This window comes from Theropithecus gelada, chromosome 11 (assembly GCF_003255815.1).
Source record: "Theropithecus gelada isolate Dixy chromosome 11, Tgel_1.0, whole genome shotgun sequence".
NCBI classification, from domain to species: domain Eukaryota; kingdom Metazoa; phylum Chordata; class Mammalia; order Primates; family Cercopithecidae; genus Theropithecus; species Theropithecus gelada.
In genome coordinates, this window is record NC_037679.1 from 69,229,639 (window position 1) to 69,252,543 (window position 22,905).

The 22,905-nt window shown below is 39.9% G+C and overlaps 2 protein-coding genes across 5 annotated transcripts in view; both read left to right on the top strand.

The window, feature by feature from the left end:
* IFT81 (intraflagellar transport 81) overlaps positions 1 to 22,905 on the top strand; it is a 91,516-nt gene that overhangs the window by 59,052 nt on the left and 9,559 nt on the right. For all 4 annotated transcript variants that reach the window (XM_025401465.1, XM_025401464.1, XM_025401470.1 and 1 more), the window contains 5 exons: positions 5,588 to 5,716; positions 7,267 to 7,356; positions 19,383 to 19,469; positions 20,968 to 21,039; positions 21,120 to 21,205. In XM_025401465.1, the coding sequence (XP_025257250.1) occupies positions 5,588 to 5,716; positions 7,267 to 7,356; positions 19,383 to 19,469; positions 20,968 to 21,039; positions 21,120 to 21,205 (464 nt within the window). The remainder of the gene's footprint in view (positions 1 to 5,587; positions 5,717 to 7,266; positions 7,357 to 19,382; positions 19,470 to 20,967; positions 21,040 to 21,119; positions 21,206 to 22,905) is intronic.
* On the top strand, positions 17,241 to 17,882 carry LOC112634264 (60S ribosomal protein L12). The gene has a single exon (XM_025401471.1). The coding sequence runs from the start codon at positions 17,326 to 17,328 to the stop codon at positions 17,821 to 17,823; it is 498 nt and encodes a 165-aa protein (XP_025257256.1). The 5' UTR covers positions 17,241 to 17,325; the 3' UTR covers positions 17,824 to 17,882.

Genomic DNA, 22,905 nt, shown 5'->3' on the forward strand with positions numbered 1-22,905 from the left:
AGTACAGTTTTCTTGAGAAAGGGTCTTGTTCTGTTGCCCAGGCTGGAATGTAGTGGTACAGTCAGAGCTCACTGCAGCCTCAACCTCCTGGGCTCAAGTGATTCTCCCAAGTACCTGGACTACAGGCATGCACTACCACACCCAGCTAATTTTTGTGTGTATTTTTTTCAGAAATGGGGTCTCACTATGTTGTCCAAGCTGGCCTCAAACTCAGGGGCTCAGCCAATCCTCCTACCTCAGCCTCCCAAAGTGCTAGGATTACAGGTGTGAGCCACTGTGCCTGGGCCTAGATAGAATTTAAATCATACATGATATTATATTCAATATTATTCTAGATTATCTACCTGTTTACTCTTTTCATGGTTCTTCTTTTCTTTCTTCATCTTTCTTCTATTGGTATCTGCCTAATGAGCTCACCTTAAGTATTTCATTTAGTTCAGGTCTGCTGAAATCTCAGTTTTCGTTTTTCTTAAGACACCTGTGTTCTACCTTCATTTTGAAACACATTTTTACTGAATGTAGAATTTTTGGTTGGCAGCTATTTTCTTTCAGCATTTTAAAGATTTTTTTTTTTTTTTTTTTTTGGAGACGGAGTCTCGCTCTGTTGCCCAGGCTGGAGTGCAGTGGCCAGATCTCAGCTCACTGCAAGCTCCGCCTCCTGGGTTCACACCATTCTCCTGCCTCAGCCTCCCGAGTAGCTGGGACTACAGGCGCCCGCCACCTTGCCCGGCTAGTTTTTTTGTATTTTTTAGTAGAGACGGGGTTTCACCGTGTTAGCCAGGATGGTCTCGATCTCCTGACCTCGTGATCCGCCCATCTCGGCCTCCCAAAGTGCTGGGATTACAGGCTTGAGCCACCGTGCCCGGCCAAAGATTTAATTCCATTTTCTTCTGGCTTCCATTATTTATTTCATAACATCAACTGTACATCTTGGTTTTTTTTCAAGGTAGTCTGTTATTCTCTGGTTGTTTTTAAGATCTCTCTGTGTTTGGTTGTTCAGTAGTTTTACTATGACTTTTCTAGGTATGATTTTCTTTTTTATTCACCTGGCTTAGGGTCTGTGAAGCTTCTTGAATATGTGGCTGGATGTCTTTGTTCATTTTTGAAAAGTTCTCAGCCATGTTTATTTATTTATTTACGTCTTTCTTTCTTTCTTTTTCTTTTTTTTTTTTAAAGACAGGGTCTCACTCTGTTCCCCAGGCTGGAGTGCAGTGGTGTGATCTCAGCTCATTGCAGCCTCGACTTCCTGGGCTCAGGCAATTCTCCCACCTTAGCCTCCTAAGCAGCTGGGACCACAGGCCTGAGCCACCATGCCCAGCCTTTGTGTGTGTGTGTGTGTATTTTTGGTAGTTTTTTTAGAGACAGGATTTTGCCATGATGCCCAGGCTGGTCTTGAACTCCTAGGTCCAAATGATCCACCTGCCTCAGCCTCCCAAGGCTGGGGTTACAGGCCACCAGCCTTGGGAGGCTGAGCCACCATGCCCAGCCCAGTATTTCTTCAATTATTACTACAATCTTATTCTGTCCTCTTTCACTTTAACTCCAACTACATGCATGTTGGACATTTTCACCATTTTCCATGTATTTATTATGGGCTTAGTGTTTTTCTTTTTCTTTTTTTCATTTTCTATTATTTTTTTCCTCTCTGTGATTCAATCTGTATTTTTTTCTACTGTGCTATTTTCCAGTTGATTAATCTTCTTTTTTGTGTGTCTCATCTGTTATTTAATTCATTTGTTGAATTCTTAATATCAATTATTATATTTCTCAGTTTTAGAATTTCCATATGATTCAATTTTATAGATTGCAGTTATTTGTAACATTCTTCAACTTTTTGTTTATTTTCTTGAATATATTAATCACAGCTATTTTAAAGTTCATGTCTGAAATTTATTTGAGCACCTATTTCTGTTGTCTGTTTTTTGTTTTTGTTTTTGTTTTCGAGACAGAGTCTCACTCTATCACCCAGGCTAGAGTGCAGTGGTGTGATCTTGGCTCACTGCAACCTCTGCCTCCTGGGTTCAAGTGATTCTCCCACCTCAGCCTCCTGAGTAGCTGGGACTACAGGCACCCACCACCACACCCGGCTAATTTTTTTGTATTTTTAGTAGAGACGGAATTTCACCATGTTGGCCAGGCTGGTCGTGAACTCCTGACTTTAAGTGATCTGCCCTTCTCGGCCTCCCAAAGTGATGGGATTACATGCGTGAGCCACTGTTCCTGGCCATGTATTTTTTTCTCTTGATTTTCATTCATTTGGGCCTATTACTTTGCTTACTTAGTAATTTTTTTATTGAATGTTGGGTGTAAAGTGTCGTTAAATTTTAGAAGCTCTTACTATATTTGTTTTTAATTTTTTATTGAATGTTGGGTATAAAGTGTCATTAAATTTTAGAAGCTCTGACTATATTTGTTTTTAATTTTTTATTGAATGTTGGATATAAAGTGTTGTTAAATTTTAGAAGCTCTGACTATATTTGTTTTTAATTTTTTATTGAATGTTGGGTATAAAGTGTCTTTAAATTTTAGAAGCTCTGACTATATTTGTTTTTCTATAAGGAGGATTTAATTTTTTTCTGGAAAGTTACCTTGATCAAGTTGAGAGTAGGTTTTTTTGTTTGTTTTTTTTTCCTTAAGCTGGTATTTCTCCAGTTTTCTCTTAATCCAAAGATACAGTTCTTATACTTGTGGTAGAGACTTTAGGAAGTGGTCCTTACTCCAAGGATGTAGGTCTTACTCCTAGGTTATAGCCCTTCTAAGGAGTAGACCTTCTAGGTTTTCAGTTGATAATGTGAGGCATTTACCAAAGCCGGTGCACCCTGGCAAGTCTTGAATTCCTACCTTTATCTCTCTAGTACTGTGAGACTGCTACAATCTTTGCTCGGCTCTTTAATAACCCATCTGCTGATTCCCACTTGGTTTTTGAGAGTCTTACTCTGCTTGTGCATATCCTAAGATTTGGTAATGCCTAAAGAGGAAACTGCATACAGAATTTGGGGCTAATTCTCTTTAGGTCCCAGTCCCACTGACAGGCCAAAATCTTAACTCTTCTTCCATTCTGCCTTTCCTTGTCTTTCTTTCCTTTTGGTTCTTTCATTCTCTTCTGCACTCTCTTCAATACAGTTTTCACACTTACCATTCCACTGAAATATCTTTTGTCAGGCCGTGCACGGTGGCTCACACCTGTAATCCCAGCACTTTGGGAAGCCAAGGTGGGTGGATCACGAGGTCAGGAACCCGGGAGTCGGAGGTTGCAGTGAGCCAAGATCACACCACTGCACTCCACCCTGGGTGACAGAGTGAGACTCTGTCTCAAAAAAAAAAAAAAAAAAGGCCAGGTACGGTGGCTCACGCCTGTAATCCTAGCACTTTGGGAGGCCAAGGCGGGCAGATTACGAGATCAGGAGATCGAGACCATCCTGGCTAACACAGTGAAACCCCGTATCTACTAAAGAATACAAAAAATTAGCCAGGCGTAGTGGCAAGTGCCTATAGTCCCAGCAACTTGGCAGGCTGAGGCAGGAGAATGGCGTGAACTCAGGAGGCGGAGGTGGCAGTGAGCCGAGATTGCACCATTGCACTCCAGCCTGGGCAACAGAGCGAGACTCCATCTCAAAAAAAAAAAAAGTCTTTTGTCAGGTCACTAATACCTTCACATTGCCAAATCCAATGATTAATTATTAGTCCTTTTCTTACTTGACCTAGTAGCAGCATTTAGCATAGTTGATCACTCCACCTTCCTGTAAAACAACTTCTTCTGTCTTCTAAGACACTACACTTCCCTGGTTTTTCTTCCAAACTAACACTCCTATTCCTATTCCGTTGCTGATTTCTTATCATTTCTTTAAAGTTTAAATGTTAGGGTTCCCTAGGCGTAGCCCTTGGATCTCCTTTCTATCTTTACTTCCTTGGTGATCTTATCCTGTCTCATGGTTGTAAAGGCCCCCTCTTATATTGTGACAACTCACCAATTTATATCTCCAGCCTAGATTTCTCCTCTAATTCCAGTCTGTTGGTTTTTTTTGTTTTTTTGTTTTTTTGTTTTTTTTGAGACGGAGTCTCACTCTGTTGCCCAGGCCGGAGTGCAGTGGTGCAATCTCGGCTCACTACAACCTCCTCCTTCCGGGTTCAAGTGATTCTCTTGCCTCAGCCTCCCAAATAGCTGGGATTACAGGTGCCCACCACCACATCCAGCTAATTTTTATATTTTTAGTAGAGACAAGATTTTGCCATGTTGGCGAGTCTGGTCTCAAACTCCTGATCTTAGGGGATCCGCCTGCCTCAGCCTCCCAAAGTGGTGGGATTACAGGTGTGAGCCACCAGGCCTGGCCTAATTCCAGTCTTACACATATAGCATCTTGACCTCTCCATTTTGATACCTAATATATATTTCAAATTTTTAACATGTCCAAAAATAAACTTCTGATCTGCACCACCTCCTCAAACTAGTCCCCATTCTTCTTCATCTCAACAAATGGAAGCTTCATCCTGTTAGTCTCTCAAGTCAGAAACCTTGAACTCATTCTTTATCCCTTACTTTTGTTCACATCCCTACATCTAATTTTCACATTATCTTGTTGGATGTGCCTTCAAAAGAACCATTTCTCGTTACTTCTGTCACCACCACCCTGATTCATGCTACCATTTTCTCTAACTTGAACTATTGAGACGGTCTTCTAATTGTTCTCCCTGCTCCTACCTAGCCTGATCTCAGCATGGGTGTTAAAGTGATCATTTTTAAATTGCCCTAACTCTGAACCTTTCAACAGCCTCCCATCTCATTTTAAATAAAACAAAGCTGTTTCATCGGCTTAAAAATAAGATAACAATGTAACTTATTATCTAAACTAGGATACTTTTTAGGGAGTGCAAGGGACAGTAGATATACACTGAGACCTAGCAAACCAGCTGAGCAACATGTAACCCCTCCTTTATCCCCACCTTATTCTCACTGCACCTCCTTACTGTTTCTTGAACTGGCCAAGTTTGCTCCCAGCTTTTGCACTTGCTGATTCCCTCACTTCCTACAGGGCTTTGCTCAGATGTCATCTTCTCGGGATCATCTTCTCTAACCACCTTGTGGTTATACTATATTTATTTATTTACTTATTTACATATTGCTTATTTATTCCCACCAGTAGTAAGCTCTGTGAGGGAAGGGATCTTTTTTTCCTGTTCTATTTGCTGCTGTATACCTGGTGCCTAGAACTGTGCTTGGCACATTTAAATATATAATAAATATTGGATGAGTGAACAAATGCAAGTACAGCTAATCATTTGAGAATTCATTCTTTCATCAAATGTTTATTGAATGTATCCTATGTTTTAGGTTATGTGCTAAGTACATAACATTATTATAAAGTCTACAATTAGAAATACTTCCTATGTACCTGAAGATACCATAGGTTTATAATATATAAAGGCTTGTAATTGAATGAACTAATAATTGAAGTCCACGAAGATTGTCCTTTAGGATTCTAAACTAATTCTATTTACAATTTTTTGTTATGTATGAAATTTGTATATTTCTTATGGGAGCCAGCAAGGTTTTGACACGTTTCGTGGCCTTTTTATTTTTCACTTATAGCAAACTATGGAGGAGAAAAAGGGTATATCCGGATATAGTTACACCCAGGAAGAGCTAGAAAGAGTATCTGCACTGAAGAGTGAAGTTGATGAAATGAAAGGACGAACATTGGATGATATGTCTGAAATGGTGATGATACTTTTATTTAAATTTTCTTTTATTGTGTAGCTAGAAGGCAGGTGTTTTGTTTTTATTTTCAGTGAAACATTCACCTGTTAATTTCTGCACATTATATTCTTTCATCTTTTTTTTTTTTTTTCAGAGTCTTGCTCTATTGCCCAGGCTAGAGTGCAGTGGCATGACTTTGGCTCACTGCAACATCTGCCTCTGGGTTTCGAGTGATTCTCATGCCTCAGCCTCCTGAGTAGCTGAGACTACAGGTGTGTGCCACCATGCCCGGCTAATTTTTGTATTTTTAGTAGAGACAGGTTTCACCATGTTGGCCAGGCTGGTCTCAAACTCCCGATCTTAGGTGCTCCACCTGCCTCAGCCTCCCAGAGTGCTGGGATTACAGGCATGAGCCACTGCACCTGGCCTTATCTGTCTTTATCAATCTCTTTTAAATTTTTTTCATTCTAGTAAGGTTGTTTAAATTCTAATTGTTTATGCATTTTCTGTTTTTTTAATGTGCAAAAGTTATATAACATTAAATAAATATTTAAGAAGAAAAATAAGTTTTCCCAGATCATACCACCCTAATAGAATTATTTAATTGTTGTGTATGTTCTTAGAATCTTTTCATTTTCAGGACTGGTATTTAATCAGGATGTACTAGTACACTTTCACCAGGCATTAAAATGTTGAAATCTTATATTACTTGTTGGTAAATAGCTGCCCCAAACCCTCAGAGTACCCCCCTCCAGTTGCCTTGCCCACATTGGCCATTCCCCCAGAACCCTCTGGATCTCATCACAATCTAACTCCTAAAAGGTTAGCATGTAAGACCCTGTATAGGCTGGGCGCGGTGGCTCACACTTGTAACCCCAGCACTTTGGGAGGCTGAGGTGGGCTGATCACTTGAGGTCAGGAGTTCAAGACCAGCCTGGCCAACATGGTGAAACCCTGTCCCTACTAAAAATACAAACATTAGCTGGGCATGGTGTCGCATGCCTGCAGTTCCAGCTGCTCAGGAGGCTGAGGCATGAGAATCACTTTAACCTGGGAAGCAGAGGTTGCAGTGAGCCAAGATCACGCCATTGTACTTCAGCCTGAGCAACCAAGCAAGACTGTGTCTCAAAAAAGAATAGACCCTGTTCATCTCTCTGACTGGTGTCCATTCTGATGGATCATTACTTATGCTATTTGGACTATACTGTAGTGTTTTGAATGTCACTCCATCTATATTTGTGTATATTTTTATGCCTACATAAGTAATACATCATGATTAGAGTTGTATAAGGCAATTTTATAATTTATTTTATTTATTCAATGTTTGATTATGAAGATTTTCCCCTAATGGTTTACAGTCTTGAGAATTGACATTTTGAATGATTAAATAGTCTAGTATTCCACCTTGCTGAGGAATCGGGATTTTCTAAAGCACTTCTCTGTTGTTTGGAACTGACATAATTTATAGTTTTTTACTCATATTTAACACTGAAATTAATATCTTTATGTATGTAGTATTTTTCTTCTTTTGAATTCTTTTTTAGATGTTACATTTTTTGTTTAAAAAACAGGTGAAAAAACTGAATTCACTGGTATCTGAAAAGAAGTCAGCTCTTGCCTCAGTTATAAAAGAGCTACGACAGTTGCGTCAAAAATGTCAAGTAAGTGAATTTGACTTTATGATACTTTTAGTATTCTATCTTATTCACATGTGCTAGTTAGAACCCTGAATATTTTACTTGGGTAATACGGAAAACAAATTATCATTATTATCTTATTGATACGATTCTTCAAAAGAGAATTACAACGTGACATATAGGCCAGTTGTGTTGGCTTATGCCTGTAATCCCAGCACTTTGGGAGGCTGAGACAGGAGGATGATCACTTGAGCCTGGGAATTCGAGACCAGCCTGGCTAACAGCAAGACCCTGTCTCTACAAAAAATAAAAAAATTAGCTGAGCTTGGTGGCATGTACCTGTAGCCCCAGATTCTCGGGAGGCTGAGGTGGGAGGATTGCTTGAACCCAGCAGGTCAAGATTGCAGTAAGCCATGATCGTGCCATTGTACTCCAGCTTGGGTGATAGAGTGAGACCCTGTCTCCCACCCCTCCCCAAAAAAATGACCTTCAAAGGTTTTTGTTTAATTTATGCTGCTTATTTAGCCATAAATTATTGGAGGCAGGGGAGAAGGAGAAAAAGCAGTTTAAGCTGAAATCCTCAAATTCAGCCAGAGGAGATTTTTTTCTTTAAATCACATGGGTGTTACAGCTATAAATATGAAGTCATACTCTTCTGTGTCCAGGTAAAAGCTCAGAGTCTGCCCACGAGTGGTAACAAGTTAACTTTAGGTTAATGAACTTGCACTGCGAGGAGGCATCGTGCACAGCAAACTATGATAGATTATGAGAAGTGATCAAATACCATTACTTGGAAACTAGTTCTAACCACTGCTTTAAACATAAATTTTCAGAAGGTGAATGCCCTCTACAAATTCAGATCAGGTGGCCTCCACCATTTGACATTCACTGTTCTCTATTTTTAATACTATTTATTTTTTTAACTTGTTTAACTATATTTAATACTTGAAACTACAAAAATACATTATGACACTTTTAAAGAGCAGGAATACTTAAAAATACGTAACTTACTTTAATGGACAACCCTCAACTAAGGAAATTTTATAGGGAAGTGTGAGTATATTTCCTTTGTATGGTACTTGCATTTTTTTCTAAATTTGAATATTAACAGCTGTTTGAATATTAGAGCATCACCACTGGATTAGTCTGTTCTCGCATTACTGTAAAGAAATACCTGAGACTGAGTAATTTCTAAAGAAAAAAGGCTTAATTGGCTCATGATCTACAGGCTATACAGGAAGCATGATGCAGGCATCTACTCACCCTCTAGGGAGGCCTCAGGAAGCTTACAATCATGGCAGAAGGCAAAGAGGGAGCAGGCATATCACACGGCTAGAGCGGCAAGGAGGTGGGGGGAGGGGCCTCACACTTTTAAACAGTGAGATCTTACGAGAACTCACTATCATGAAAACAGCACCAAGAGAATGGGGCTAAACCATTCATGAGAATTTCACCCGCACAATCCAGTCAGCTCCCATCAGGCCCCACCTCCAACATTGGAGGTAGCAGTTTGACATGAGATTTGGGCAGGGACAGAGATCCAAACCATATCAACAATGAAAGATGTCTAACTTCTCAAGCCTGTAATCCCAGCACTTTGGGAGGCCGAGACGGGCGGATCACGAGGTCAGGAGATCGAGACCATCCTGGCTAACATGGTGAAACCCCTTCTCTACTAAAAAAGTACAAAAAACTAGCCGGGCGAGGTGGCGGGCGCCTGTAGTCCCAGCTACTCCGGAGGCTGAGGCAGGAGAATGGCGTAAACCCGGGAGGCGGAGCTTGCAGTGAGCTGAGATCCGGCCACTGCACTCCAGCCTGGGCGACAGAGCCAGACTTCGTCTCAAAAAAAAAAAAAAAAAAAAAAAAAAAGAAAGATGTCTAACTTAAATTTATCTAAATCTTTTATAGTCATCTAGAATTAGAATAGCATTTTGAAAAGTTGTATGTTTATTTTCTTAGGAGCAGTTCTAGAAATTATATGTAATTAAATGGAATAATTATGTATAATTGCTAATATGTAGGAAAAAACTGAAATATTCATATTTTATTTTATTCATTTAATTTTTTTAAGTAGAGACGGAGTCTACTGTTGCCTAGGCTGGTCTCGAACTCCTGGGCTCAAGCAGTCCTCCCACCTCAGGCTTCCAAAATGCTGGGATTATAGGCATGAGCCACCACACCCAGCCTGTTTATATTTTTGAGTATGCAATCTGATAATTTTTAGTTTCCATGAAATAACTATTGTTTATTACTTTTTCATATAAAAGTAAAATCATGTTCTTAGCAATAATTAAAGCTATACAGAGTTATTTAAGGAAAAGAATAAAAATCAATTTCTTTCAGCATCCCCAGCACATGACTTAACAGCTCCATATGTATTTTCCAGAAAATTTCTGAGAATTAATGAACAGATAATTATTTAGTAACTACCTTAAATTTGTTCTCCACGCTTTTGTTCTACTTTCTAAAAACAAAAGCTTTTTTCAGGAGGTGGGAGGACTGAAATCAACCTTGACTGATACCAAGATCAAAATATCTGCTTTCTTTTTTTTAACATTTGGTTGCTGTACTTTTTTTACCCACCTTATACTTTCCACTTTTAAAAAAAGTATTTTGTTTCTGGTATGTCTCTTGAATAGATCTTGAGTTAGGTTTTGCTATGTCATGTCATCTGAAAGGTTTATTTTAATAGGTAAATTTATATGTTAATATGCAAATACATGTGGTTTGGGTGGCATTACTTTATGCTTGGCTTTCAATTTTAAAGCCTACAAAAAATCTTCTCCTCCTTTTTCCCCTCCTCATTCATCCCCCGACTTCTCTCCCTCATGTGTATGTTCTGGCTTATGGTTTTAGTTTTAGCCTTTTAACTCTACTATTCATTATTTATTTCTTTAGATGGCATCTATTAATCCCCACTGTGAGAAGTCATGAAATTGGTATATTTCTTGTTCCTCCTCCCTCCCTTGCCTCTCCTCTAACACCTGATTTTAGTAGATTGTATTGTCTTAGTGTTTGCCGTTATACCTCGAATATGCTTATACTATGACTTGTTAGCTTTAAATGATATTCTTTGACATTCCCCCACCCACCCCTAGCAATTAAAAAAATGAGGAAACCAGCTTACTTATTCTACCTTCCACCTTCTTTTCCCCTTCTTCTTCCTGAAGGCTTTGTTGTATCATTTCTAACTTGTCACCGCATATAACATTTACATTCTCTTCTATTACCCTACTGCTTACTTTGGTTTTCAGCTCTAGACCTGTAATTATTAGATTCAGTGCTCATTATCAATCCACTGACTGCCCCTTGTCTCACTTCTCTTTTGATTGCCTGGAACTTGTCCTCTAGTTAAGTCCTCAAAAAAGACTCATAAGAACAATATTCCCTGATGAGTTCTTGCATGTTCTAGTTTATTGCCTAAACATTTCAACAGCCATTTGACTATTAGATCATGCTTTCTTTCCTTGAGGATTTTTTTAAGTGTAGCTCCATAGTCTTCTAGGGTTAAATGTAGCTATGGAGAGATCCGAGGCCTACCTAATTTTTTTGGGAACTTGATCTTGAAAAGAATGTCTATTTTCCAGTTGTTGAGTACAGGGTTCTCCATGTGTTCATCAGATCAGGCTTATAAAAGTGTGTTCTAAACTTCCTAGTGAATGAGTAAAATGTTTCACTGAAACTTTTTCAGATGAAAAGAGTTGTGTAGGTGGATGCTGGTAGTGGTTGCCTAACATTATGAATGTGCTTAATGCCAACTGAATTGTACAGTTAAAAAATGGTTAAAATGGCAAATTTTGTTATGTGTATTTTATTACACCAAAAAACAAAACAGACTGGGTGTGGTGGCTCATGCCTGTAATCCCAGCACTTTGGGAGGCCAAGACGGGTGGATCACTTGAGGTCAGGAGTTCGAGACCAGCCTGGCCAACATGGTGAAACTCTGTCTCTACCAAAAAATACAAAAATTAGCCAGCCATGGTGGCACATATCTGTAGTCCCAGCTACTCAGGAGGCTGAGGTGGCAGAATCACTTGAACCTGGAAGGCAGAGGTTGCAGTGAGCTGAGATTATGCCACTGCGCTCCATCCTGGGTGACAGAGTGAGACTCCATCTCAAAAAAAGAGAAAACAAACAAACAAAATCTTCCCTGTTAAAAAACGAAAACCAGCCCAGAGTAATGGCACATGCTTATAGTCCTAGCTACTCAGGGGCCAAGGCAGGAGGATGACTTGAGCCTAGGAGTTCAAGACCAGCCTGGACAACATAGTGAAACCCTGTCTTTAAACAAAGAAAGAAGAAAAAAAAAAAACTTCCTGTTGAATTTTATGTTCTGTCTTTATTTTTAAACTTTGTTCCTTATTATGGTACATAACGGTTTTTGCCTCAGAGTATTATTTTGTCTACTATTAAAGCGTATATGCCAGCTTTCTTATGATTAGTATCGCTTCTTATTTCTGTTTGCTTTCAGCTTCCTATGTCCTTATTTTTGTCTTATATATGTCTCATAAATAGCATGTAGGGCCAGGCAGCAGTTGCTCATGCCTGTAATCCTAGCACTTTGGGAGGCTGAGGTAGGAGACTCTTGAGCCCAGGATTTCAATACCAGCCTGGGCAACATAGTGAGACTCCATCTCTACAAAAAGTAGAAAAATTAGCTGAGAATGGGAGCACACACCTATAGTCTTAGCTACTTAGGAGGCTGAGGCAGAAGGATAACTTGAGCCCAGGAGTTCAAGGTTGAAGTGAGACACGATAGCACCACTGCATCCAGCCTGGGTGACAGAGTAAGACCTGCACTCTAGGTAGATAGGTAGGTAGGTGGGTGGGTAGATAAGTAGATAGATAGGTAGGTAGGTAGGTAGGTAGATAGATAGATAGATAGATAGGTGTATTTTGTGTGGGTGTAGTTTCTTACATCCAGTTTGAGAATCTGTCTTTCAACTGGCAAGTTTAATCCCATTTATGTTTACTCTAATTTTTGAAGCATTTGAATTTTTTTCTATTTTGTACATCCTATTATTTAGTGTGTTTTCTCTTGCCTTTTTTTTTTTTTTTTTTACCATCCATTATACCAATTCTGTTTTCTTTTCTCTTTTTTTCCTTTCTTTATCTTTGATTCTCATATGATTTACTGTTAGGTTTTTATCATATATATATATATTTCTCACTTAACAAAGTCTAAAATTGTTAACATCTCCACAGTACAGGAACCTTAGAATAATTTGACACCCTCTTCTACCTTACGTGTTTTGTTATCCTCTGGCATTTTATTTATTTGTTTATTTTATTTATTTATTTATTGAGACGGAGTTTCACTCTTGTTGCCGAGGCTGGAGTGCAATGGCACAACCTCGGCTCACCGCAACTTCCGCCTCCCGGGTTCAAGCGATTCTCCTGCCTCAGCCTCCCAAGTACCTGGGATTACAGGTGTGCACCACCACACCTGGCTAATTTTGTATTTTTAGTAGAGACGGGGTTTCTCCATGTTGGGCAGGCTGGTCTTGAACTCCTGACCTCAGGTGATCCGCCAGCCTTGGCCTCCCAAAGTACTGGGATTACAGGTATAAGCCACCGCACCCAGCCCTTACTTCTTTATTTGTACATCTCTGAAAGTAGTTGTCATGGTGGTTGTTAGCATTATAATAACAACTTTATATAATCATTTCCTGTTTAGATTTACCTATATATTTAGAAGTTTTCACCATCACTGCTTGTATTTTACTCCTTATTTCTGGACTCAGTTTTCTTTTTCCTGAAATACAATTTCCTTGTTTTGTGTGTGTGCATATGTGTGTGTTTAGTGTTCTCAGTAAAGAATCATTACAATAAGTAAACCATCTTTTTTTTTCCTTCTTAAATAATGGTGTGGTCAGAAAAAAAAATATTTTCATGCTTTCTTTTATTTTATTGAAGGGTCGGCTATCAGTTTATCATTTATTTTTAGGTAATATCTTCCCTATAACTGGTTTTCATATTTTTATCTTTTTCTTTGGTGTTGTCCAAATTTCACTACCATGTTTTGAGTGTATATTGAATTTTATTTACTTTTGTGAATTTGTGTTTTGTGTCTTCCATGAATTCTGGAAAAAGTCTACATAATACCTTCAGATATTTTCTCTCCCATTTTTTGTGGTCTATTTTCCAACTACTTATATTAGAGGTATGTTAGAGATATTTATTCTGTTCCCTGTTACTTAATCTCACTTTCATATTTTTGTCTGTGTTGAATTCTAGATAATTTCTTCAGCTCTGTGTTTTAGTTCATTCTTTTATTTCCTCAGTGGCATCTAATATTATGTTTATTCCATCCATTTAATTTTTAATTTTAATGACTGTCTTTTTCATTTTTATTTTTTCTCACTTTTTCTTTTTTAGACAGTCTCACTCTGTAGCTCAGGCTGGAGTGCAGTGTTATAATCTCAGCTCACTGCAACCTCTGTGTCCCAGGTTCAAGCTATTCTTCTGCCACAGCTTCCTGAGTAGCTGGGACTACAGGCATGCGCACCACGCCTGGCTAATTTTTGTATTTTTTGTAGAGACATGGTTTCAGCATGTTGGCCAGGATGGTCTCAAACTCCTGACCTCAAGTGATCTGGCCACCTCGGCCTCCCAAAGTGCTGGGATTATAGGCATGAGCCACTGAACCTGGCCTCACTGTTTGTAGTCTTTTGATTTCAGTTCCTCCTTTATAGTTTTTATTATTTTAAATATACTTATTTAGTTGGCTTATTTCTAGTATCCAAAGTTCCTTTAGGCATAGTCCTGTTATTTATATCTTCTGTTTCTCACTCCTGATGAATTGATTTTTCCCTTACATGTTTTATACTTTGGGACTGTGAGCTTTCATTAATAGAGTTTGTCTCTTGAATCCTGGCGTCCAGGATGGAGGGTGTGTCCCTCTACAGTGGTTTTGCAGTGTTTTAGAAATATCACAAACTTGTGTTTTAGAAATATCACAAACTTGGAGCTAATATTGAGTTAATTTCTCAGCTTGGAAGTTCTTAGACCATGTAGATAGGGTAAATTCAAATTCCAGAGCTGCCTGAGGACAGCTGTGATCACTATCACAGCTGCATAGTGATCAATTTGACCATAAGACTTGTGACCAAAAAAGGATTTTATCAACTATAGCACCTTCATCTCATTGAGAGGCAAGCAGCTACCTAAGTACGTAGGCTCTGCGGCCCCTTTTCCCATTTTGGATGTGACTTTCACCCTTGAGAGCCTTGGGTGTCTGTAGGTCACTTTGATATGTAGAAGCCACATCCCCTTTCTCCCAGCAATCTTTTATTCTGTACTAGTGACCCCAACCCAGATGCAGTCCCACACAACAAAGGCAGCATACACATTACTCATCTGTGCTAACTATCCTGTTTCTAAGGAAACTGTGCAGCAGGAAACCATGCAAGGTCATTCTCAGGATGGTGTTAACCCTTTACTCACAGTTTCGCAGGTTGAAAACAACGTAAGATTTACTATGGGGTCCTCAGTTCTAACTTCCCACTCTGCACAGACCTAAGGCTTTGCATCTGCTCTGCCTGAACATTAAAATCACTATGTTACCAAGACTGCCATTACCAATTCCTTTCACCAAGGATAGCCATAATATTACCCTTTCTTTTTGGTCCTGTTAATTTCTTTTCTTTCTTTGAGAGTTCAGTTCAGCTCAGGATTTGAAAGGATGTTGCTCTCTTACCAAGCATTTGTAGATGCAGCCATGCATCACTTAATGATGAGGATGCATTCTAAGAAATGCATAATTGAGTGATTTCATCATTGTGCAAACACCATAGAGTGTACTTACACAAACCTAGATGGTATAGCCTACTCACATCTAGGCTATATGGTAGATAGCCTTTTGCTCCTAGGCTACAAACCTGTACAGCATGTGACTATACTGAATACTGTAGGAAATTATTACACAATGGTAAGTATTTGTGTATCTACACCCATCTAAACGTAGAAAAGGTACAGTAAAATTATAGTATAAAAGATTTAAAATGGTATGCCTTTATAGGGAACTTACCATGAATGGAGCTTGCAGGACTGGAAGTTTCTCTGGTTGAGTCAATGAGTGAGTGGTAAGTGAATGTGAAGGCCTAGGACATTACTGTACACTATGATAGACTTTAGAAACACTGTACACTTAGGCTACTCTAAATTTATGTAAAATTTAAAAAAAAAAAAAAAACCTTAGCTTACTGTAGCTTTCTTGGCCAGGGGCAGTGGCTCACGCTTGTAATCCCAACACTTTGGGAGGCTGAGGAAGGCGGATGATGAGGTGAAGAGTTCCAAACCAGCCTGGCCAACATAGCGAAACCCTGTCTCTACTAAAAACACAAAAAAATTAGCTGAGTGCGGTGGCACACGCCTGTAATCCCAGGTACTTGGGAGGCTGAGGCAGGATAATTGCTTGAACCTGGGAGGCGGAGGTTGCGGTGAGCTGAGATTGCGCCACTGCGCTCCAGCCTGGGCGACAGAGCGAGACTCTGTCTCGAAAAAAACTTTTAAAAACCTTTCTTACTTTATAAACTTCTAATTTTTAAAAAAAAATTTGACTTTTTTGTAATAACAGCTTAAAACACAACCACATTGTATAGTGGTATGAAAATATTTTGTTTCTTTATATCCTTCTTTTATATGCTTTTTCCTATTTAAAAAAACATTTTGGCCAGGTGCGGTGGCTCACGCCTGTAATCCCAGCACTTTGGGAGGCAAAGGTGGGCAAATCACCTGAAGTCAGGAGTTTGAGACCATCCTGGCCAACATGGTGAAACCTTGTCTCTACTGAAAATACAAAATTATCTTGGCGTGGCGGCACATGTCTGTAGTCCCAGCTACTTGGAAAGCTGAGGCAGGAGAATCGCTTGAACCCGGGAGGCAGAGGTTGCAGTGCGTGGAGATCGTGCCATTGCATTTCAGCCTGGTCAACAAGAGCAAAACTCTGTCTCTAGAAGAAAAAAAGATTACAATTTTTTTTTTTTTTTTTTTGAGATAGGGTCTTGCTCTTGTCGCCCAGGCTGAGTGCAGTGGCCCTTTGCAGCCTCAACCTCCTGGCCTCAAGCAGCTTTCTCACTTCAGCCTAAGGAGTAGCTGGGACCACAGGCACATACCACCAAACCTGGCTAATTTTTATTTTTTTATTTATTTATTTTATAGAGGTGGGGTCTTGCTGTGTTGCCTGTGCTTGTCTCAAACTCCTGGGCTCAAGCAATCCACCCGCCTTGGCTTCCCATAGTGCTGGAATTACAAGAGTGTGCCACCACACCCAGCCTTTTTCCACTTTTTAAACTTTTTTGTTAAAAACTAAGACATAAACACACACCTAGGCCTACACAGCGTCAGGATAATCAATATCACTGTCTTCCAACTTGAAACATCTTGTCCCACTGAAAGGTCTTCAAGAGCAATAACACACATGAAGCTGTCATCTTCTATAACAATGCCTTCTTCTGGGTGCCTCCTGAAGGACTTGCCTGAGGCTGTTTTACAGTTTACTTTTTATAAGTAAAAGCAGAACACTCTAAAATAACAATAAAAAATATAGCATAGTAAATACATAAACCAGTAACATAGTGGCTTATTATCATCAAGTATTGTATACAGTACGTAATTGTATTGCTGTACTTCTATACAACTGACAGTAGATTGATTTACACCAGCATCACCACAAACTCATGAGTAATTTGTTGCACTATGGCTTTATGATGCCTGTGATATCACTAAGGTGATAGTAATTTTTCAGCTCCATTATGATCATATAGGACTGCCATCATATATGTGGTCCATTGTGACTGAAACATCTTCCCATGCATGACAGTATTTTTAGCATATCTAGGTGTTTGTAGCAGGAGATTTTCAAATTATCCCATTCAAAATACTACATTAGAAGAAATTTTGAGCTCTCGGCTTTCGGCTTGGAGGGGGCGAAGGTGCAACTTTCTTCGGTCGTCCCGAATCCGGGTTCATCCGACACCAGCCGCCTCCACCATGCCGCCGAAGTTCGACCCCAACGAGATCAAAGTCGTATACCTGAGGTGCACCGGAGGTGAAGTCGGTGCCACTTCTGCGCTGGCCCCCAAGATCGGCCCCCTGGGTCTGTCTCCGAAAAAGGTTGGTGATGACATTGCCAAGGCAACGGGTGACTGGAAGGGCCTGAGGATTACAGTGAAACTGACCATTCAGAACAGACAGGCCCAGATTGAGGTGGTGCCTTCTGCCTCTGCCCTGATCATCAAAGCCCTCAAGGAACCACCAAGAGACAGAAAGAAACAGAAAAACATTAAACACAGTGGGAACATCACTTTTGATGAGATCATCAACATTGCTCGACAGATGCGGCACCGATCCTTAGCCAGAGAACTCTCTGGAACCATTAAAGAGATCCTGGGGACTGCCCAGTCTGTGGGCTGTAATGTTGATGGCCGCCACCCTCATGACATCATAGATGACATCAACAGTGGTGCTGTGGAATGCCCAGCCAGTTAAGCACAAAGGAAAGTATTTCAATAAAGGATCATTTGACAACTGGAAAAAAAAAAAAAAAAGAAGAAATTTTGAAACAACTTAAAACAAAATTTAAAATTCCTCCCTGTCCCTTCGCAATAAAGAAACTACTTAACCTGAATTCAAATTGTTATTCCACCTTTTTTTTTTCTTTTTGAGACAGAGTCTCACTCTGTGGCCAGGCTGGAGTGCAGTGACGCGGTCTCGGCTCACTACAACCTCCGCCTCCTGGGTTCAAGTGATTCTCCTGCCTCAGCCTCCTGAGTAGCTGGAACTACAGGCACGTGCCACCATGCCCAGCTAATTTTTTTTTTTGTATTTTTAGTAGACAGGGGTTTTACCATATTGGCCAGGATGATCTCTATCTCTTGACCTCATGATCTGCCCGCCTTGGGCCTCCAAAAGTGCTGGGATTACAGGCGTGAGCCGCCGCGCCTGGCCTGGCAGACTCCACCCTTTTTTAGCAGTATAATCTTTGGCAAGGTACTTGACTCCCTGAACTTTCTCCAAGCATTATGTGGTGGTATTAATATCTCTTTTGAGGTGTCATTATGAGATTTAGTTATTGTCATTCAAACACCCTAGAATGTTTTACGAAGTTCTAAATGAGCCCCTGCCTAGGTAGGTCTTTAGCCTCCCCTCACCATTTCCCAGAAATAGACCAGCATAGGCTGGGTGCGGTGGCTCACACTTGTAATCCCAGCACTTTGGGAGGCCAAGGCGGGTGGATCACCTGAGATCAGGAGTTCAAGACCAGCCTGACCAACATAGTAAAACCCCATCTCTACTAAAAATATAAAAATTAGCCAGGCAGAGTGGCACATACCTGTAATCCCAGCTACTTGGGAGTCTGAGGCAGGAGAATTGCTTGAACCCGGGAGGCAGAGGTTGTAGTAAGCCAAGATTGCACCATTGCACTCCAGCCTAGGCAACAGAATGAGACTCCGTCTCAAAAAATAAATAAATAAATAAATAAACCAGCATAGTAAACTACTTGTAAGTTTCTTAATTGTTCTTGTTCTCTTAGCTTCCAATCCTTTATACATAGTGTTCCTGTTTTTAAATACTCTCTTCCCCTTGTTCATCTTCCACCTAACTGTTCTTACTAATCCTTCGTGATTAGCTTAGATATCAATTTCTCCAGGAAGTTGTCCTCACTGATCCCCAAACCTGGGTTAGGTTCCCCGGAGTCCTGTGTGCCTTCTGTAACACCTTGTGTTTTCCTATCATAGCTCTCAGCAGCCTGTTTACTTGTCTGAACGTTACTTGAGAGGAAAAATTTTTGGCTGTTTTATTCACTATTGTCTCCCCAGCGCCTAACAAAGAACCTGGCACACAGCTCAATACATGGTAGCTATTGTTCTTATCAGCACCTTCATCTATCATAATTCTCAAATGTCTGGTTGTTGTATAAATAACTCTTAAGTATGCCAAGAAGCTTAGAGTTAAGTTACAAGACTGACAAGGGCATGCATTGTTTCAGAGCCATGTTTGGGACCTTTGTTTTTCACTTATTCAATCATTTTCCCTTTTTATACTAGGAACTGACCCAGGAGTGTGATGAAAAGAAATCCCAGTATGATAGCTGTGCAGCAGGCCTCGAAAGCAATCGGTCTAAATTAGAACAGGTAAGAAGAGAGTTTTTATTTTAACAATTTAGCAAAAACTACCTGTGTACACACCTATAGTCCCACCTACTCGGGAGGCTGAAGCAGGAGGATCACTTGAGCCCAGGAGTTTGAGGCTACAGTGAGCTATGATCACACCACTGCATTCTAGCCTGGGCCACAGAACAAGACTCTGTCTCTAAAAAAAATGTTTTAAATACTGCCTGTGTGTGCACATTTTCACTACATCAATGTCAAAAGATTCCCAAATCTTTATCATCATCTCCCAAGCCTGTCTCCAAAGCTCCAGAGATCTTTATTTCTTTAATTTGTACACACTGAATTTCCCATCTGTACCACCCCCAACAAAGTACAAGGCTCATTATCTGCTGCCTGGCCTCCACAGAAACCTTTTACCTATTCTCTGGCTTCTACTCTTGCTCTCCTAAGGTTCATTCTCCATAGGGCAGCCTAAGAAACCTGTTTAAAATTTTTGCCACCCTTCATTGGCTTCCTGTTGCACTTAAAATAAAATCTAACCACCAAACTGTGATCTACAAGGCCCCACCTGCCTTATGAACTTCATGTCCATGTGCTCTACTCCTCATCCATGGAGCTTCAGCCACTCTGACCTTCTTCCTAAACTTCAAACAGGCCAAGCTTGTTTTCACTTGTGGGATTTTGCATGTACTCCTCCCTTCTGCATGATATACTCTGCTCCTAACTCTTTGCCCTCCTCTCTCCTTTTCTTCACTAGGTCTCAGCCTCAGTGTCTCCGCCTCTCAGAGATCTCTGATTACCTGATGTTATCCACTCTCCTTCCCAACCTCGCCCACCCAGTCCCTCTATCACATTCTACTGATGAATTTCCTTCATAGCACTTATCCCCATCTCAAATATCCTTCATTATGTTTCCTTGTTTATGTTGGTTTCTTCCACTTCAGTGAAAGCAGGGAACCTGCCTGTTCACTTCTGTGTTCTCAGCACTTAGAACAGTGCTGGACACCCAGTAGGTACTTAATAAATGTATGCTTGGGCCAGGTGCAGTGGATCATGCCTGTAATCCCAACACTTCAGGAGTCTAAGGTGGGAGGATCTCTTGAGGCCAGGAGTTCGAGATCAGCCTGGCCAACATGGTGAAACCCCGTCTCTACTAAAAATACAAAAATTAGCCAGGCATGGTGGCATGTGCCTGTAGTCTCAGCTCCTCAGGAGGCTGAGGCACAAGAATGCTTAAACCTGCGAGGAGGAAGTTGCAGTGAGCCAAGACTGCACCACTGCACTCCATCCTGGGTGACAGAGCGAGACTCTGTCTCAAAAAATACAATTGGACTTGCAGGGGTGATATGAGTATTCTCTAGAAAAAGATTATTTCCTATTGTGATAGAATAAACAAAGTTAAAATTGCAGAAGAGAAAATGACTCTGATGGTAGTCCTTTGTTGTACATCTGAAGTCATCATCACCATGTCTGTCTCATTCTTTCGATAATGTTGCCTATCTAAAATTATATATTATAGGAAGTTAGAAGACTCCGTGAAGAATGTCTTCAAGAAGAAAGTAGATACCATTATACAAATTGTATGATTAAGGTAAGACAAAGTAGATCAAAAACATTTCTGAGTTTTTTCTATATCAAAGTCTTCCCTAAAACTTAAGTCTTTCTGTTTAGAACCTAGAAGTTCAACTTCGTCGTGCTACTGATGAGATGAAAGCATATATCTCTTCTGATCAACAAGAAAAAAGAAAGGCAATTAGGCAAGTAATTTTGTTGTTTTATATTGAGATACTTCATATTTTCACCAATAAAAGTTTTATAAATAAGGTAGAATTATACAAATTTAGCATATTTAAGTAGACACTAAGATATTAATACTAAATCTTACTAAACATCTAGATATTTCAGCCCTGCTAAGTGGGAATACATATGATTTTATTTCTTGCTTGCTTACTTTTTGATTGTGGTGAAATATATAAAACATAAAATGTGCCACTTTACCCATTTTTAAGTATACAGTTCATTGGCATTGATTACATTCACAACATTTTACAGCCTTCACCACTGTATATGTAAAAAAATTTTTCATTATCTCAAACAAAAACTCTTGTAACCATTAGGCAATAATTCTTCATTCCCCCTCACCCAGGAATATATATAATTTCATAATTGCTTTGTCATAAGCAGTAAAGTTGGTCTCTTTTTAAAGTCCCACATGGCCTAGACTCTAGTCATCTGCCTGCTAATTGTGCAGTGTAATGACTGCATTTTAGCTGGAAATTGTGTGATTGCAGTGTACCAGTCTTCAAAACAAGAAGGATGTATAAATACTGCTTAGTCCTTGTATGGTGCTTTTTTTGCAATCCCAGCTTGTGGCATACTGTAATAAATCAAATCCTGCCTAAAAAAAATACATTTATGGTTGAATTGCTAGCTGTGATAAAATGCAGTCATTGAACAACATAAGCCTTCTTTGCCCCTCATCACAGTTCAAATGTTAAATATTTTGTTGTTACTATTCAGTAAAAATTCAGATAAAATGTAGGACTCACGTTTATTCTAGATTGCATTGAGATTTTGAGTGGCATGTACATTAATGTTATAAAAAGAGACTGGGCGTGGTGGTGAGTGCCCATAATCCCAGCTACTCAGGAGGCTGAGGCATGGAAATCACTTGAACCCGGGAAGCAGGGGCTGCAGTAAGCCGAGATCACGCCACTGCACTCCAACCTGAGCGACAGAGGGAGACTCTGTCTTAAAAAAAAAAAAGAAAGAAAGAAAAAAGGAATCTAAGAAATAGAGTGTCTTGCAGAATCTGAATTTTTTTTCAATGTTATGCACTAGAATGCAAACCAGACTGAAAATATTACACAAATAGAGCAGTGTTTTTTCTAATACTCTAACATACTAAACTAAAAATGTACTTATTCATATTATTTCATTGAATGTCAACTTCGTTCATATAAACCTATATGGCCAATGATAAGAAATGAGAAAAGTTAAATTTGTTCTTAAAAAATAAAAATTTCGGCCGGGCGCGGTGGCTCAAGCCTGTAATCCCAGCACTTTGGGAGGCCGAGACGGGCAGATCACGAGGTCAGGAGATCGAGACCATCCTGGCTAACATGGTGAAACCCCGTCTCTACTAAAAATACAAAAAACTAGCCGGGCGAGGTGGCGGGCGCCTGTGGTCCCAGCTACTCCGGAGGCTGAGGCAGGAGAATGGCGTAAACCCGGGAGGCGGAGCTTGCAGTGAGCTGAGATCCGGCCACTGCACTCCAGCCCGGGCTACAGAGCAAGACTCCGTCTCAAAAAAAAAAAAATAAATAAATAAATAAATAAATAAATAAATAAAAATTTTTATAAATTAAGTTCTATTTCTTCCAAAGTTATCGATATAAATAGTAAAGAAGGAAATAAGTGCTCTTGAACTATTGATTTTCTGATCTGTCTTCTAGCC